A 16,851-nucleotide genomic window follows, 5' to 3' on the forward strand; every position below is an offset into this window, starting at 1 on the left:
AGTTATGAAGTAGCAATAAAAATAACTTCATGGCTAGGGCTCACCACAGTGTGAGGAAGTGTATTAAAGGGTTGCAGCATTAGGAAGGTCTAGAACCTGCTCTACACACTGCTGTGGTTTGAATATGAAAAGTCCCGCACAGGCTCACGGATTTTAACCCCGAGTCTCCAGCTAGAGACACTACTAGGGAACACTTTGAAAGCTTTAAGAGGTGGCACCATCCTATAAGTAGCATGTCACTGGGTACAGGCCTTGGTATTTTATAGTTCAGTCTCACTTCCTGTCTGCTCTCTACTCCCTGACTTCGACACAGTATAACCAACTGCCTGTCACTCCTGCCTCCACCCTTCCCACCACCATGGACTGATCCCCTCAACCTAAATCCAAGTAAACTCTATCCCCCACAAGTTGCTTCTTGCCAGATATTTGGTCATAGGAACAAGAAAAGTAGCTAAGACCACACCAAGTTTGTCATGGCCGTGGCCTGCACACCTCGTGGTCCTTCCTTGATGGTCTTGTCCCAGACAGAACAGGCCTGGCCTGTCCATCTCAGAGAGACCACCCTTGACTCCCCTATTTTAAAGTATGTATTAATTAGTAGGTAGTTGTCTTAGTCAGGGTTTCTATTCCTGCACAAACATCATGACCAAGAAGCTGGGGGGAAAGGGTTTATTCAGCTTACACTTCCATGTTCATCACCAAAGAAAGTCAGGACTGGAACTCAAAAAGGTCAGGAAGCAGGAGCTGATGAAGAGGCCATGGAGGGATGTTACTGGCTTGCTTCCCCTGGTTTGCTCAGCTTGCTTTCTTATAGAACCCAGGACTACCAGCCCAGGGATGGCACCACCCACAATAGCTGAGCCCTCTCCCCTTGATCACTAATTGAGAAAATGCCTTACAGCTGGATCTCATGGAGGCATTTCCTCAAGGGATGCTCCTTTCTCTATGATAACTCCAGCTTGTGTCAAGTTGACACACAAAACCAGCCATTACAGTATTAATAGGTAAAAGTAGATATATATTAATATTTAATAGAGATTAAAGTAGATATTAATAGGTATTAATTATTCTTTGCTTTCAATTTAGAATTATTGTGGTGAAGTGGGCAGGCTGTATCCCTACTATGTGCTACATAGGTGTTGATTTGCTTCCAATTCAGAGACAGTGTGAAGTGGGTAGGTTGCATACCTACTTTGTGCTGGGTAGTTATTAATCTACCTCCTAAGTACTGCCTACATATTAATCTCAGCTTCCAAAGTAGGCAGGCTTTGTCTGCTGGTGCCTGACGGATGAGCTATCAGAAAGTTCACTTTTCCTGTCCTTCCTCACTTCCCACAAGAAGCATGTGTGGAGCAATGGTGGCCCATTCCAAACAAAGCCACTGAGGTGTTTGCTCTCTTCCTACAGTGGTGTCCTGTGGCCATCCTGGCTCTCCACCTCATGCCCAAATGTCTGGAGACAGCTACATAGTGGGGGCCGTTGTGCGTTACAGCTGCACGGGCAAGCGGACTCTGGTGGGAAACTCCACCCGCATGTGTGGACTGGACGGACACTGGACAGGCTCCCTCCCCCACTGCTCAGGTATGGAGCGTAGAGTATGTGCAGGCGGCTGGAGGGGCACTGGATGGGAGGGGCATGGTCCATGAACAGGAGGGCATTACAGCTTAGGAACCTGTACCCCATCTTTCATATGACAGCATCTCTAGAAAGAACTTGAAATGTGCTCAAGCCTTTCTTCAATTCTTATTAAGCCCAAATAACCAATAGACTGCAAAAAATAGGCAAGGTACTGACTTGGGAGGTCCGCCTGGAGCTTTGGTCCTATCTAGAAATCTGAGTTCATGTGCTCCTGAGGATGATGGTCCAGTCCGTCATCTTTGTGTCTGTGATCTTCTCTCCTCTATGTCAGGCTTCCTGCGCCCCATCTTGCCTCCTTCTCTCTCATCAGTATCTACTAATTCAACTTGTCCCATGTCCTGACTACCTCGTGGGATAGCCTCCACCCTGAGACACCAGTACCCAGGCATGTCATTTTACTAAATGCTAAATCACTAGTCTCTGACATGAGAACTCTGACATGTTATGAAGTAGCAAAGATCCTGTGTGCCCCCAGACAGTGGTGGCACACACATTTAATACCAGCACTCATGAGACAGAAGATCTTTGTGAGTTCAAAGTCAGCCTGGATCTACAGAGTGAGCTCCAGGACATCCAGGAAACATAGAGAAACCCTTCTTGGGGCTGGAGAGGTGGCTCGGTGGTTAAGAGCACTAGCTGCTCTTTCAGAGGTCCTGAGTTCAATTCGCAGCAACCATATGTTGGCTCACAACCATCTGTAATAGAATCTTATGTCTTCTTCTGGTCTGCACTCATATAAATAAATGAATAAATAAATGAATAAATAAATAAATAAATAAATAAATAAATAAATAAATAAAGCTTTAAAGAAATCCCATGTCCACATTCCCTAAACCAGAAATTCATCCATAATGTCTTGCAACAGAACCATACACCAGAAAGTGAATTTTACAACCAGTAGCAGAAACCACCAGGCTAAATGTAAGCAGACACAGCCAAGTCTTTTTTAGAGTAAACCTACCTGGCACTACCAAGGAATGTCTCCAGGGTACAGCTGCTCAATTAGCCTGAGATTCCCCGGGGAGCCCACCTTTCCCTTAACAATCCGTAGCCCTTCCCTCTTCCAGATCCTTCCTACAGGTAAAGATCCCAACCTCCTTGTCATAAAGAACCCATCTCCCCATAAGAAGCACAGCCCTTGTAGTTCGAGTTTCCAGAAGAGCCTGCTTACTGGTGCTTAGGACCCTGATAGAATATCGAGCCAGTATTTATTAAGTCTCTCCAAAAAGGAAAAGATCTCAAAGCGACTGTGCCAACGGGTTCCTGGCTTCCCAGACAGCCCCAGGCACATCATGATGACCACTAGCACTTCTGACAGTAAGCCTTGTTAATCTCATGGACCACTTGACAGATGAAGTAGATAAGACTCCTCATGAACCATGAGGATGCCTTTCGCCTGCTAGCAAGGGCCTTGACTACTTCCTTTGGGACTTCTAGGGGATGTGTTTGGAATATAAAACAGGAAAGGCAGAGTCATGTACACAGAGACCCTAGGTATCCAGAGTAAGTTCCAGGAAGAGGGGGTGTGCAAAGAAGGAGAGAGGGGTTGTCCAACTCTTCCAGGATAATATTTGCACATAATGATTCCCTCTAGCCACTCTGGGATGATGAATGTTCTTAGTGTTTGTTTGATCTACTCTGGGTGTCTTTGTTCGCCATGGAAAGAAAAGTGCCAAATAGGGGAAAAGAAACAAAAAGGACTTCCTGTCCATTAGCACGGTCATCCTCTGGGGCACAATACAGAAGTGAAGGTTTCTTCTAACCCAGAGAGTCACTTCCTTCTCTGTCACTGTGCCAGCAGAAGCTAGAAAGTAGTAAGTCCATTCCTGTCCAGAAAACTAAGCTAAAGCCTTCCTGGCTGAAGCATGCATATGTTGTCTTGGACACGGCACCTCCTGTGTGTCTTTAAGAAATAACACTTTCACTGGTGGCCCGTGCTTTTAACCCCAGCCCTCAAGAGGCAGAGGCAGGAGGATCTCTATGAGTTCAAAGCCAGCCTGGTCTACAGAGCGAGTTCCAGAGTATCCAGGGCTACACAGATAATTCCTGTCTTGAAAACCCAGAAAGAGAGACAGAGAGAGAAACAGAGCTAGAGACATAGACATACAGAGACAATGAGACAGAGACATACAGAGACAAAGAGACAGAGACAGAAATAACACATTCAAGAATTTCAACTTTCGAGCCTCATCCTATGCAATCAGTAATCCAGAGAAGGAATAACAAAATATCCTCAATTTTTGTGTCATCAGCCCCTGAATAAGAAGGACATAGAGACATTCAAGACCCATTTCAGGTCTCCCCATCTTTGCTGATGTACTTTTCAGTACAGAGTCACCCCCTTTTATCTGCCCTCATGGTGTAGTTTTCTGTCCCAGATTCCCATATAGATAGACCCCCTATTACAACAAGCATGGAACTGGAGAACTCAGCTCTCCTGCCTGCTTACAGTAGTAAGCAATAGAGTCTAGCTGAGGCAGGAGAACCAATGTGGAATCAGCCTTTTGCCATCAGGGGCTCTTCTAGAACCCAACACCAGCCGTTCCCTGTGCTTCATCCTGGAAAACTCCAAAAGGCAACAAAATCTAGCCAAATGAGATACGCTTTCTATTTTCTAAACACATTGTGGAACATTTGAGGAACACAGGGCTACTTCATACCCTCATGGTCTGAGACTACACAAAGTAACTCTAAGGATGAGGATGAGAGAGATACCACAGGTAAACCATGGCAGAGTTAAGACTGAAACATTTTTACTCCTGCTAACCCAGTATAGTTTCGAATACTAACATTCAATGCTTACACATGTGGGTCCTTGAGAGTACAGATGCCACCAAACCTATAGTATTTTATCTCTTGGCAAACCACTTATTCTGACATCTTCCTCCTCCATGGGCTCAGCAGTGTTTCTCTATAACACAGATCCTAGATCCCTCAGACGCTATGTCCTATGGCTCTGTCTTCTGCTGTCTGCCCTCCCTCATTCCTTGGGTCCTTTGACACTCTCGAGAGGATTTGTAGAATGTCAAAAGCCAGATAAGTGATGGAGTGTAGCATACAGGGGCAGGACAAAAATGAAGTAATGGGGTGTAAGGCATGTAAGCTGTAGTTCACCTTTATGAAAAAATTAGTGAATAGAAAATCTTCAATGAAAACACAAGGATTAATCACCCCAAATAGTTACCATTTCCTCATGGTAAGAACATGGACCACATATGCACCAAGACATCATATGTATCTGAGTCTTGTCATGGCATTTATTAATCATTATTTATCAATTAAAAAAATAAGATGAGACTTGAGAAGAAGCAGATGGCTCAGTGGGGAAGGGTGCTCACCACCAAGCCTGACAACCCAAGTTCGATCCCTGAACTCAGTGGAGGAAGAGAACCGTTGCCTTCAAACTGTCCTCTGATCCCCACATACACACTGTCCTTACCACATTGTAATCCATCTCTGAAGGAAGCCAGGGCAAGAACTCAAAGAGGGCAGGAACCGGGAGGCAGGAGCTGACGTAGTGGCCATGGAGGGATCCTGCTGACTGGCTTGCTCCGCCTGCTTTCTGATAGAATCCAGGACCACTGGCCTAGGAATGGCCCCACCCACAGTGGGCTGGGCCCTCCCAGGTCTACAAGTAACCAAGAAAATGCTCAATAGGCTTGCCTACAGCCCAGTCTTACAGGAGCAATTTCTCATTTTGAATTTCCTTATGTGTGCTTCACCAGATATCATGCCTGCACACGCGCGCGTTCACACACACGTACACATACTAGACAGACAGTGGGACGGATGGATGGACAGATTGAAATTTTTTTTAAGTTGTAGAAGATAAATAAAGGCCAGGATCAAGCTCCAGCTGCACTGTGGGAAGGTAAACCCGTGGTAAAGAGTTTGGGTTTTATCCTGTCAGCACTGAAACTCCCCCCAGAGATGTTCTTACAGGAAAAAAAAAAGCAGGGTCAGTCATCGACTGTTCAAGGTCAGCGATTGTTACAGTTGGAGGCTTAAGGTTGGAGAGATTCAGAGGAAGGAACTGTTCGGGAAGCTTTTGCAGTCGCTCAGGCAAAGAACAGTGGACCTCTAAGCTGAGACAGAGTGATGTGGAGAGTGGAGAGGGTACCATTGGCCAGCAGGTATGGGAGGGCCAAGGCGAGAGGGAGAAGCTGGGATGTGGCAGCCTGGACCACTGGAGTTCTAGCCTGGAATGAGCTGCCCTTCCTGTGTGGCTCCCAAGGACTTGAGAACTGTGTGTTCTAACTACGGAGTAGTGGGGTAGAGCCACTCATTCTGACATCTTCCTCCATGGGGCTCTGGCGTGTATTCCCATAACATGGACCTTGGTTCCCCAGGCACTAAGTTAGCCGGCTCTGTCTCCTGTTCTCTGCCCTCCTTCGCTTATCTTCCAAACGCTGTAGTTTATGCAGACCCTGTGGGCTGACCACTGTCTCTTGTCACCTCCTACATCCGCAGAGTTCGTTGCTTCCTCCCTACCAGCAGCCCAACTCTTTCTCTAATGGAGACCTCTACTCCATTTGCATCCATGAAGAAAATAAAATAAAAAAAATTAAATTAAATTAAATTAAATTAAATAAATAAAAACAAAATCCCTCATTGTGTGCTGTGTTCTCCTCTTCCAGGAACCAGCACAGGAGTTTGTGGTGACCCAGGGATCCCAGCCCATGGCATCCGCCTAGGAGACAGCTTTGCCCCAGGCAGTGTAATGCGCTTTAGTTGTGACGCTGGCCACGTGCTCCGGGGATCTTCCGAGCGAATGTGTCAAGCCAATGGCTCCTGGAGCGGGTCGCAGCCTGAGTGTGGAGGTAATGTATGTGACCCTTCTGCTTCTCCCTCTGCCCACCCCAGCATTTCTGCCCCCAGCCATGCCTCAAATGCCCACCCTTGTGGACTGTGCACATCAACAGACAGCTTGTGTCCATTTATATTAGTAATCCAAAGGTAAACAAGCCCCCCCCCCACCTAAAAAAGGAAAAGTCAAAAGACATTAAATGACCCCATGGGTTATTAACCTTCCATGTAGTTTAACTTAGCAACCATGTGCTAAATGTTATGGTCTGTATGGGAGACACAGTGCTGACCAGAACGGACCTACTACATGGTGGAATTCCTGAGCCCTCCCAAAATCCATATAAGTTGAACTCTGATCACCAACACAATGGGTCCTCTGAGAAGGATCCAGGTCACAAGGGTAAAGCAATCATGTCAAGCTCTCATGACAGGGACCCAGAGAGCGCTCTGCCCTTCCTGCTGTGTGAGAATGCAGTGAGATGCCACCAGCCATGAACCAAAAGATTGATTCTTGCAAGACACGGAATCTAGGGGCCTCTTCATCTTAGGCTTCCCAGCCTCCAAAACAGAAAGTGAATCTCCAGTCTGTAAAGGCTGCCTGGTTTATGGTATTGTGTTATAGTACCCTGGACAGACTGAGACACGCATCTTAATCAATCAGGGCTTGTAGACCAATGCAAGAGATGCCGGACACTCTACAGACCAAAAGAAATATAAATTCAATTTAAGGATGGGTCTCAAGAATGTTTTCTAAGACAGTATCAATAAGGGAAAGCCACTCCTAAACTTCTGGGGAGGGAATCTAGCTTAAATCATCTCTTTCCAGAATTCATCGTTTTTTGCAACTGTCCCAGTGTCTGTCTATCCGTCTCTCTGTCTCTGTGTGTGTGTGTGTCAGTCTGTCTGTCTGTCTCTCCCTAAATCAAAGCTCTGAACTATCCTAGGAAAGAGAGAGTTTTAACAGCGTTGTAATGTTGAACAAGAAAATTAAGGAGATGAAGTGAATTAATTATGTAGGAAGGTGGGAGTGGGCCACGTGCCACTGCCAAACAGTGCTGAGAACTTCTGTGGAGCGAAGGGTCAGTCATTCAGTGAGGAAGCCGTCAGCCCCAGATGGTCCAACCTCTGGTGTTCCCACACAATGCAGGCATAGTGTGCATTGGAGTCACGAGCGAAGGAGGCTTCATCAGACAGTGAAGACAGTGGTTGGCGGACAGTGGCAAAGGCGCTGGGCAGTGGGGGGTGGGGGATGGGCAGAAGGAATAGCTCAGAGCGGGTGGGGCAGAGGAGGCAAGGCAGAGGGATGGGGCAGTGGTTATGATTAATCTGGGCATCTAAGCTGACCAAGAAAAGAGTGAGTTCCTAGGTAGAGTGAGAGACAGGGAAAAGATGGTAGAATCCACATATGGTAGGATCAGACCAAAAGTCACCAGAGAACTGGGCCCAAGACGTGTAAGCTGAAAAAAGAAGAGGCATCAGACAGCAGGTGCTGGAGACCCCGATGGAATGTTCCTGAAGATTAGGTGCAGTGTCCAGGTCTCCGTTCTTGAGGTGTTATTTGGATTCTGTAGACTCTTTTTAGTTATATCAAGAGAGGCGTGGGATGCCAGGAAAGTGCCTTGCAGGGGAGAATTTAGTGTTTTCTTAAACACCCAATGGGCCAAAGCTCTTTTGATGACATTCAGATCCTAGGGTGGGGTCAGCCACATCAACAGGGGTCTGGTCAGAAATTTGACAAGGGTTTGGGCTGGAAGTGAATGTTGGGGGTGTCACCATGGAGGCTGTCCTCAAATTCCCATTTTAGGCCCCGCCCCATCCCCAACTGCTCCGATCTTGGTACTTTCCTCCTTTAACTGTTACACTTAGGCTATTATTTGAATTCGTGTTTAATGTGTGGATTTCTTAAGGACAGACTTGAGACCCCAGGGGCGGGTAGCTCAGTGGGTAAGAATACATGCTCTCCGAGCATGAATGCATGAGGTCAAACCCCCAGCACCCATATAAAAAGCCTGGCATGGCTTTGAGTCCTGTAACCCCAGCATTGGGAATGGAGAAAGGTGGATCTTGAGAGCCTGAGGCGCTCATCAAGCGGCACCAAAACAGCAAGTTCAGAGAGAGACCCTGTCTCAACGGAGAGACCCTGTCTCAACGCAGAGACCGAGGTGGAAAGTGACAGACAGCCGGCATCCTCTTCCAGCCTCTGCGCGCACGTACTTGGGTGTAGACACCTGCTCATTCGCATGCCTGCCTTGTACACACACACAGCAGCAGCACCCCCAAAAAGAACAGACGTGAGCTCCTGAAGTGCAGGGAACATAACTTATTCACTGCGTCTCAAGCTCCTTGACAGCACAAAGATTCACTGGATGAAGGAAACGCATGGCCTGTCTGCTGTGCTAGCAATACAAAAATTACACGTAGACTTTACTCTGGGGCTGCAGACATGCCGTTTGTTCATCATTACAAAATCAAATCAGCTATTAGAATTATACACCATCTATGTAAAAATCCTGGCGGGGCACGAGTGACCCTAACTACATATCCGCTTGGTGAATTCGTAATTCAGAGAATTATTTCAACTATCTGGCCAAGTGGGATTTGACCAGGGTTTTATATCCTAAAGACAAAGAGAACCACAAAGAATCCTCAAACTATTTTCAGCCATCAGGGTATCAGAAACTGACTTGGATCACCGCGTCATTCTTCAGTGACAGGTCCCTGAGAGGAAAGACCAGGGGGTCAGAAAATAAATAAAATAGGCATTTTGGGGTCAGGAGGCTTTACGTCTTATGTCAAGCTGTGTGTTATATCAAGCAAGTTTAGTAAGAAGTATAGCATCTTAAATACAGCTTTCAATGGAAGCTAATCAAGCAATATGCACAGAGGGAACACAGGGTATCTCACGTGCATCACAGAGGAGCGGTCAGTGACCTTGAGACTGTTAACCATAGCCCCTTAGAGAGGAGAGCTGCATTCTCAGGATGAAGTCACAGCTCCTCCAGGTTCTGGCCCAGGCCATTTCTGCCCATGCCCAGCATGTCCCGGCTTTATACAGGGAACTGTGGTCCTTCTCTGCACATCAGAGCCTCAGGAAAAGCCCGAGCCTGCCTGGCTCCCGACAGAAACAATGTGGGTATTATTATTCAAAAGCCATTCCATATAAAACATAACATAGATAAAGCAGATAAGTAATTATTTACTGTCATCAAGAGCCAAGATTTTTCAGCACATACAAATAAAGAAGTAGGAGCCAATGAGTTGGCTTGTGGCACAAGTATAAAGAGCTGAGTTCAAATCTCCCCACACTCGCAATTTTAAAAGTATAGAAGGGTGTAGCCATCTGCCTATAACTCCAGTGTCTCAAGGGGCAGAGAAAGGAAGACTGCTATGGCTTGCTGGCCTAGCTCCAGGTTCAGTGAGGAGCAAAGAAATAAGGCAGAGAATGATAGAGCAGGACCCCCAACAGTGTCCTCTGGCCTCTGCAGGTATGCAAGGGACACATACATCTGTGTGCACACACATGGGCACATATGCCATATACACACGGAGAGAGAGTTCTTAAAAACTTCATCTTACATGAAAACTCTTAAGCCCCAAGTGGGACTGGCAGTGTCACTATGTGCTCTTGGCACAGGTATTTTCCATTCGAAACGTTGTCTACACAGCCCAACCATCTAGAATCCACGGCTGCTCAGCTGCAGTGACGACTCTTAGAGAAGCCAGGTTCTTTGGAGCAATGGTTACAGAGCTGGGTTGGTGACTAGCAAGATAAACCTGAAGTATTCCACCTCCCCAGCAAGAAACCCACTAAAGGTAAATGGGATAGTGTGAAGGAAACTGCCATACCGAAGAGGCTCCCCTCAGCCAAGTGTGGCAACTTCAGTGTCAACAGGAAGAATAAGAGCAGTGGCTGCTAACACGCTAAATGCATTCAAAGTCCAGGAGTTCAAAGGTTCCTACCTACATAAACTCGCCTTTGAAGAATGCTAGGACACAAACTTGCTATTCTTATTCTTAAAAAAATAGGGGTGGGGAGTCTAGTATTGTGCCAGCCTCTCTTCATGAACTATATCACATGCTAAGCCGTTATCTGCTGCAGAGGGCTGGGGCTGTGGTGGCTCAGTCGCAGATTCTAGCTCCTTCCTCTCCTGCCTTAAACTCCCTTTTCAGTGAAAGCCAAAGACCAGAGAAACAAACAGATCAACCAGACAGAGGGGGTAGGGTGGGGGTGGGGATTGTGATGGTGTCAGGAAAGATCTAGGAGGAGAAGAGAGAAAAGAAACTGTGATCAGAATACATTATATGGGGCTGCTGAGATGGCTCAGCTCTTAAGAGCGTTGGCTGTTCTTCCAGAAGTCCTGAGTTCAATTCCCAGCAACCACATGGTGGCTCATGACCCTCTATAAAGGGATCTGGCGCCCTCTTCTGGCATGCAGGTGTATACACAGCAAAGCATTCATACATAAAATTAAAAAAAAATTTTTTAAAGATGACTTTAAAAAAAACATATTGTGCAAAAATAACTTCACTTTCAATTAGAAATAAATAAAACTTAAAAATAAGAGAGTACCCAGATCCAGAGTCCCATTAGCAGCATCCTGGAAGAGTGTTAGAAGGAGCCTGACATAAATATTATCACAGATTGAGGAATGTGCAGTTAGAATCAGGGCTGGGAAGGTGGCTCATTCTGTAAGGTGCCTGCCAGGCAAGCCCCAGGACCTGAATTCAGTTCCTCGGCACGTGTATAAAAGCAGGTGTCTTGGTCAAGGTTTCCATTGCAGTGGAGAGACATCATGACCAAGGCAAATCTAATAAAGGACAATATTTAACTGGGGCTGGCTTACAGGTTCAGAGGTTCAGTCCAGTATCATCAAGACGGGAGCATGGCAGTGTCCAGGCAGGCATGGTGCAGGAGGAGCTGAGAGTTCTACATCTTGTTCTTAAGGCAAACAGGAGAAGACTACTGGCTTCCAGGCAGCTAGGAGGAGAGCCTCAAAGCCCACCCCCACAGTGACACACTTCCTCCAACAAGGCCACACCTCCTAATAGTGCCACTCCCTGGGCCAAGCATATTCAAACCACTACCACAGGCATGGTGACTTCTGTTACAACCTCAGGGCTGGAGGAAGGAGGAAGCAGAGGCAGGCAAATCCTTGCATCTCATTGGCCGGCCAGCCTAGCCAAATGGATGATTCAGTGAGAAACCCTGTCTCCAAAAACTAAGGTGCAGAGTGATGGAGGAAGAGCCCTGATACCAACCCTTTGCCTCCACACACAGGCTCACACATACACAGGCATGCATGCACACAGAAACACGTACACACATGTACAAATAAAATAATTTTACAAGAAAATCTCAGACAGGTCTGTCCCTTCCTATGAATGAGACAATAAAACAGCAGCATAAGATGTGCCCCCATCTTTAGGGTTCTATGGTTCTTCAGCTCGGCAGTTTGGGTTCTGGGGGCTAACACACTCTTCTGCCTTTCCAGTGATCTCATGTGGGAACCCCGGAACTCCAAGCAATGCCCGAGTGGTGTTCAGCGATGGCCTGGTGTTCTCCAGTTCCGTTGTCTATGAGTGTCGTGAAGGCTACTATGCCACGGGCCTGCTCAGCCGACACTGCTCTGTCAATGGCACCTGGACAGGCAGTGACCCTGAGTGCACAGGTAAGAGCCAAGCCCCCTGGGCTCTGTTGCAAATGGCAGCTCAGACCACCCAGCCCCTCCCTGCCGAGTAAGCTGTCAGTGGGAGTCTGGAGAAAATGATTACAGTGGAACCGTTCGAATGCCTCTGTACGTTGAGCGTATTCTCCTGTACAGCAACCATGGAGCTAAGTGCTTCCCCTCCCATGTACACACCGCCAGAATCTCACCACAGCCCTATGACGTATCTGTGCAGACTTACTCTCTGAGGATCATAGTTTATAAAAAGGGTGAGCCTAGTGCAAGATGCGCATGCGGGCATGCACCAGGATGGTGTGAGCAGGGACACAGTAGCTGTGAGCCCCACTGTTTATACATGACAGCTGAGGTTCACAGGGGCTGATACAATACACAAGCCATCATCCAGGCTCTGGTTCACCCCCTTTCTCTTTCCTTTCAGGGTCAAGGTTCTGTCATACTCTGTCCACTTTGAAGCTGACACCACCCGCCATCTTCACATCTTTCCCTATCTCACTCAGACACATCTCCACCCCAACCCAGCTTCTGAGCATTGCATCTGCCTAGCTCTTCTTTGTTGCCCCTCTCAGGGTGCCCCAGACCCTTTTCCTCAGAAAGCCAGATATTGTGGTACCCAGACAGAGGGAAGAGATGGACTGAGTAACTCTGAGATTTCTTCCTTTCAGAGTCAACTCTGTGAGCTCAGACTCCATCTGAAATCCTACATTAAGTTCATACATAGATCACCAGTCGTACCGTGTCTCATAAACGGGACTTAATTATCGCATAGGTCTTAAGACCCTGCTTCTGGGTCTGAAAAAAAAAAAGCCTCTCAGAAAGACTGTCATAGGAGATGTTGCATCCCAGGACAAGCTATCATTTTGATCCATTAACAAACACATCATATGTTCTTCAGTCTAGAAACACTCCTTGCCCAGGACCTTGCCTACTTTAGGAAATAAAGTCCTGTGGTCCTTCCTCTCAGAGGAGTGGGTTTGAACAAGAAGGGAGGCCATCGTGTAATTAGATGGCATGCATGGTATAGGCATGAACAGTGGACCTGTAGATTGAGATGCTGAGGAGACAAGGCCTGGGCTAGGAGTGACAAGCATTGTGTCTTTCTTACCCTAGTTATAAACTGTGGTGACCCTGGGATTCCAGCCAATGGCATCCGGCTGGGCAATGACTTCAGGTACAACAAGACTGTGACATACCAGTGTGTCCCCGGCTATGTGATGGAATCACACAGAGTGTCTGTGCTGAGCTGCACCAAGGACCGGACCTGGAACGGTACCAAGCCGGTTTGCAAAGGTACGTCTGGAGGCTGAGGATGCGGGTAGGGGGGCAAAGAAGAGACACATGTAGGCATCAGCCTTGAACATGGGGGAGGGGGGTTGGCATCCCAGCAGGAGTGCGCATGGTTAAGGCTGGTCCTGCTCAGATTGTCAGGAAGTTGGAAGGTCCTGAGGAAAGATCTGACCCTCAAGCATCCTCAAGGGCTGTGTGATGGGAGAACAGAAATGTTATACATGAGACAGATCCCGCAAAATAAAAGATTGGAACTGCCTCAGATTCATTCCAGTCCTGCTTGGCCCAGACTCCAGCTGCTGCATGGTAGCTGGTGGTACTGGTGACAGTAGTAACGGGGCTTGTTTCCTCAGGGCAGCCTCAGAACTCAGCCTCCTCTGGTCTCCCCACAGCTATCATGTGCAAACCTCCTCAGCTCATCCCGAATGGGAAAGTGGTGGGGTCTGACTTCACGTGGGGCTCTAGCGTGAGCTATGCCTGCCTGGAGGGATACCAGCTCTCCCTGCCTGCCGTGCTCACCTGCGAGGGAAACGGATCCTGGACCGGAGAGCTGCCTCAGTGCTTCCGTGAGTGACTCCCAAGGGCCCTCGGCACCGTCCTCCATGACAGCACGCAGTTTCCCCCCTCGCGCATGCGCACTCACACGCGCATATACCAGCGCTCTCTATGGAAAGCATAGAATCATCAGCTTTCTCCCTGAAGCAGAGCTATTTCTCAAGACGCCATGAGAGTGGGAGGGAAATTTAAAGGAAGACATTGAGAATATTTTAATGGAGGCCTGAATTTAGACACTGAGGAAGTCATGGTGGTCGGAAATGAAGTCAGACATAATAGCAGTGTCCCCAGACCTGAAGGGATCAGTATCAGAGTGAGGCATATGCCAGACACATGTCTCTCTTCATGGAAAGATGTCTGGTTGCTTTCTGTGGAGAGACTATCCATTATCTGCCTGGACCAGTTGTGTTCTGATGAGCTCCAGTCCATTCCAGGCCTCATGTTTCCTGGGTTTCCAGAGAAGCGGGCTGAAGATGCTAGGTGCACCCATGAGTGGGCTCTGGAAAGTTCACTCCATCCTTATGCTGCACACAACAGTCAGGTTTACCAGTTTTCTTCCTCCTGCTATCCCTCAGAAACAATCTACACACCTGAGAAATTCTGCTTCCCTTTGGGAATTTCCACCGTGCTTAGAATCAGTAGGTCAGAAAAAATACAAAAAGCGGGGGGGGGGGGAGGACGACTTTGCTTGTGGTCAACACCCCAGCATTCTCACCCACCAGGGGGACATGTGCCAGGTCACAGCCTCTGAATGTCTGGACTCAATTTTGCTTTTCCTCCTGAAACAAAGATCCGCCTTGCCTGTATATCATGAAGGCTGAGGGTGTAGCTCAGTAGTGAAGTGCACGCATAGTGTGGATGACATTCTGGGCACCGTCCCCAGCACACAAAAAACAACAACAGTGAATTATGCTTATTGCAGAAAAACAAACAACAGAAATGGACAGTAGCTGGGAAGATGACCCAGTCAGCAAAGCAGTGGACAGTAGCTGGGAAGATGACCCAGTCAGCAAAGCAGTGGACAGTAGCTGGGGAGATGACCCAGTCAGCAAAGCAGTGGACAGTAGCTGGGGCGATGACCCAGTCAGCAAAGCAGTGGACAGTAGCTGGGAAGATGACCCAGTCAGCAGTTGCTTCAAAAGCCTGGCACCCCATCCCCCAGAAGCTATTTTTTAACAAAAGGTTGAGTGTGGCAACATACACTTGTAATTCTAGTACTGGGAGGCAGAGACAGACAGACAGACAGACAGACAGAACCCCTAGGCTTTCTGGCCAGCCAGTTTAATATACTTGGCAAGCTCTAGGCCAAAGAGAGACCCTGTCTCAAAAAATAATGTGGAGAGTACTGAAGAATGACAGCTGAGATTGTCCTCTGGCTTCCACACACACATACCTGAAGGTAGGCATGCATATGTGCATGTGCACACACATACACACACACACACACACAGAGGGGGGGTTGTACTCTATTAAAAAATATGAAAATTAAATTTCCCAAACATAACCATAGTTGTAATGATATATGTTCAAGTTCTTTTAAATGGTATTGGATCTTGACACATTTTCATGACCTGTATTTTTGAGAAGCCACCAAGAGCTTTCTAAGCACCTGTGTCTGACAGTTCAATACTTACTGATCTGTGCACTGTCATTTCAATGGCTTTTAAAACATTTTTATAAATGTGTGTGTGTGTGTGTGTGTGTGTGTGTGTGTGTGCATACATGCTCAGGTGAATAAGAGCTGGTACCTGTAGAGGCTAGAAGAGGACACTGGACTCCTTGGAGCTGGAGTTGTTAGTGGTTGTGAACCACCTGACCTGGTTACTGGGAACAAAACTCAGGTCTTCTTACCTGAATAAAGGCACTTAACCCAGGCATGTCCCCCGGTTCCGGGGTTCAAGTGAACCCAGAGGAAAACAGAAAAATAAAACAGAAAGAAAGAAAAGAAAAGGCTAGAGAAGGGGGTGAAGAAAACTAGGATCCAGAAAGCATCTTGGGCCAACCTTTGTCTCTCATCTTTCCAGCGGTGTTCTGCGGAGACCCAGGGGTCCCCCCTCGAGGGAGGAGAGAGGACCGAGGTTTCTCCTACAGGTCATCTGTGTCCTTCTCCTGCCACGCTCCTCTGGTGCTGGTGGGCTCCCCACGGAGGTTTTGCCAGTCAGACGGGACGTGGAGTGGCACACAGCCCAGCTGCATAGGTGAGAGGGGCTGGGGGCAGTGGCCTGGCTGCTGGGCAGCTGTGATGGGGGTGAGTGATGGCTATCTTCATAGTCTCACTTGTGGAGACAAGGTCCTTCACTGCCCTTCTTGGGACAGAGTGTAGGACAGTGAGAGCTAATTAACTAGGGAATGCAATGTCTGCGTGGACCTGAGACAAGTGGGAAGCTCAGAAGGTGGAGCCAGGAGGTAGCTGTGTCCCTTCCGTGGCCTGCAGATCAGAAGGGGGTGGGCAGTGAATGTGCCAGTGACCCTGTGATCTGTTTCTGTGTTTTGGTGCAGATCCCACGCTGACCACATGTGCAGATCCTGGCATGCCGCAGTTTGGAATACAGAACAGCTCCCAAGGCTATCAGGTAATGTGAGCTCAAGCCAGCCTTCTGCTCTTCTGCCTTTCCCTGTCACCATCAGCACCAGAGGCTGCACCAGAGGGAGCAGCTCAAGGGGAGAAGATCTCGGACCCACGGAGCATCCTTCAGAAATGGAAGGTGCTGGCGTCCATCAGCCAGGCTGACGTGGAACGTGGCAGTAGGTAGAGCCATGAACAGTTCCCAGGAACCCCAGAGTTGGAGCAGGATGTTTGTGGAAACCAAAATACCAAAATAAGCAAGACACCCACACTCTAGCCACAGACAGGGCTCATTGGGGCAGTGGAAGCCAGCCA

The 16,851-nt window shown here is 47.8% G+C and overlaps 1 protein-coding gene across 7 annotated transcripts in view; it reads left to right on the plus strand.

Moving 5' to 3' along the window:
• The window catches only part of Csmd2 (CUB and Sushi multiple domains 2), a 581,156-nt gene that overhangs the window by 546,229 nt on the left and 18,076 nt on the right, over window positions 1-16,851 (plus strand). For 6 of the 7 annotated variants that reach the window (XR_001784158.2, XR_001784159.2, XR_001784160.2 and 3 more), the window contains 7 exons: window positions 1,408-1,581; window positions 6,276-6,458; window positions 11,937-12,113; window positions 13,239-13,418; window positions 13,808-13,981; window positions 15,995-16,168; window positions 16,470-16,543. Coding sequence is in view for 2 of the 7 variants with exons in the window: in XM_011240560.3 (XP_011238862.1) it covers window positions 1,408-1,581; window positions 6,276-6,458; window positions 11,937-12,113; window positions 13,239-13,418; window positions 13,808-13,981; window positions 15,995-16,168; window positions 16,470-16,543 (1,136 nt within the window). In the remaining 5 variants the exon portion in view is untranslated. Of the gene's footprint in view, window positions 1-1,407; window positions 1,582-6,275; window positions 6,459-11,936; window positions 12,114-13,238; window positions 13,419-13,807; window positions 13,982-15,994; window positions 16,169-16,469; window positions 16,544-16,851 lie in introns of those variants that run through there. The other variant, XR_867884.3, reaches the window with a different exon arrangement.

The sequence above is a fragment of the Mus musculus genome, chromosome 4 (genome assembly GCF_000001635.26).
Source record: "Mus musculus strain C57BL/6J chromosome 4, GRCm38.p6 C57BL/6J".
Classification (NCBI taxonomy): Eukaryota; Metazoa; Chordata; class Mammalia; order Rodentia; family Muridae; genus Mus; species Mus musculus.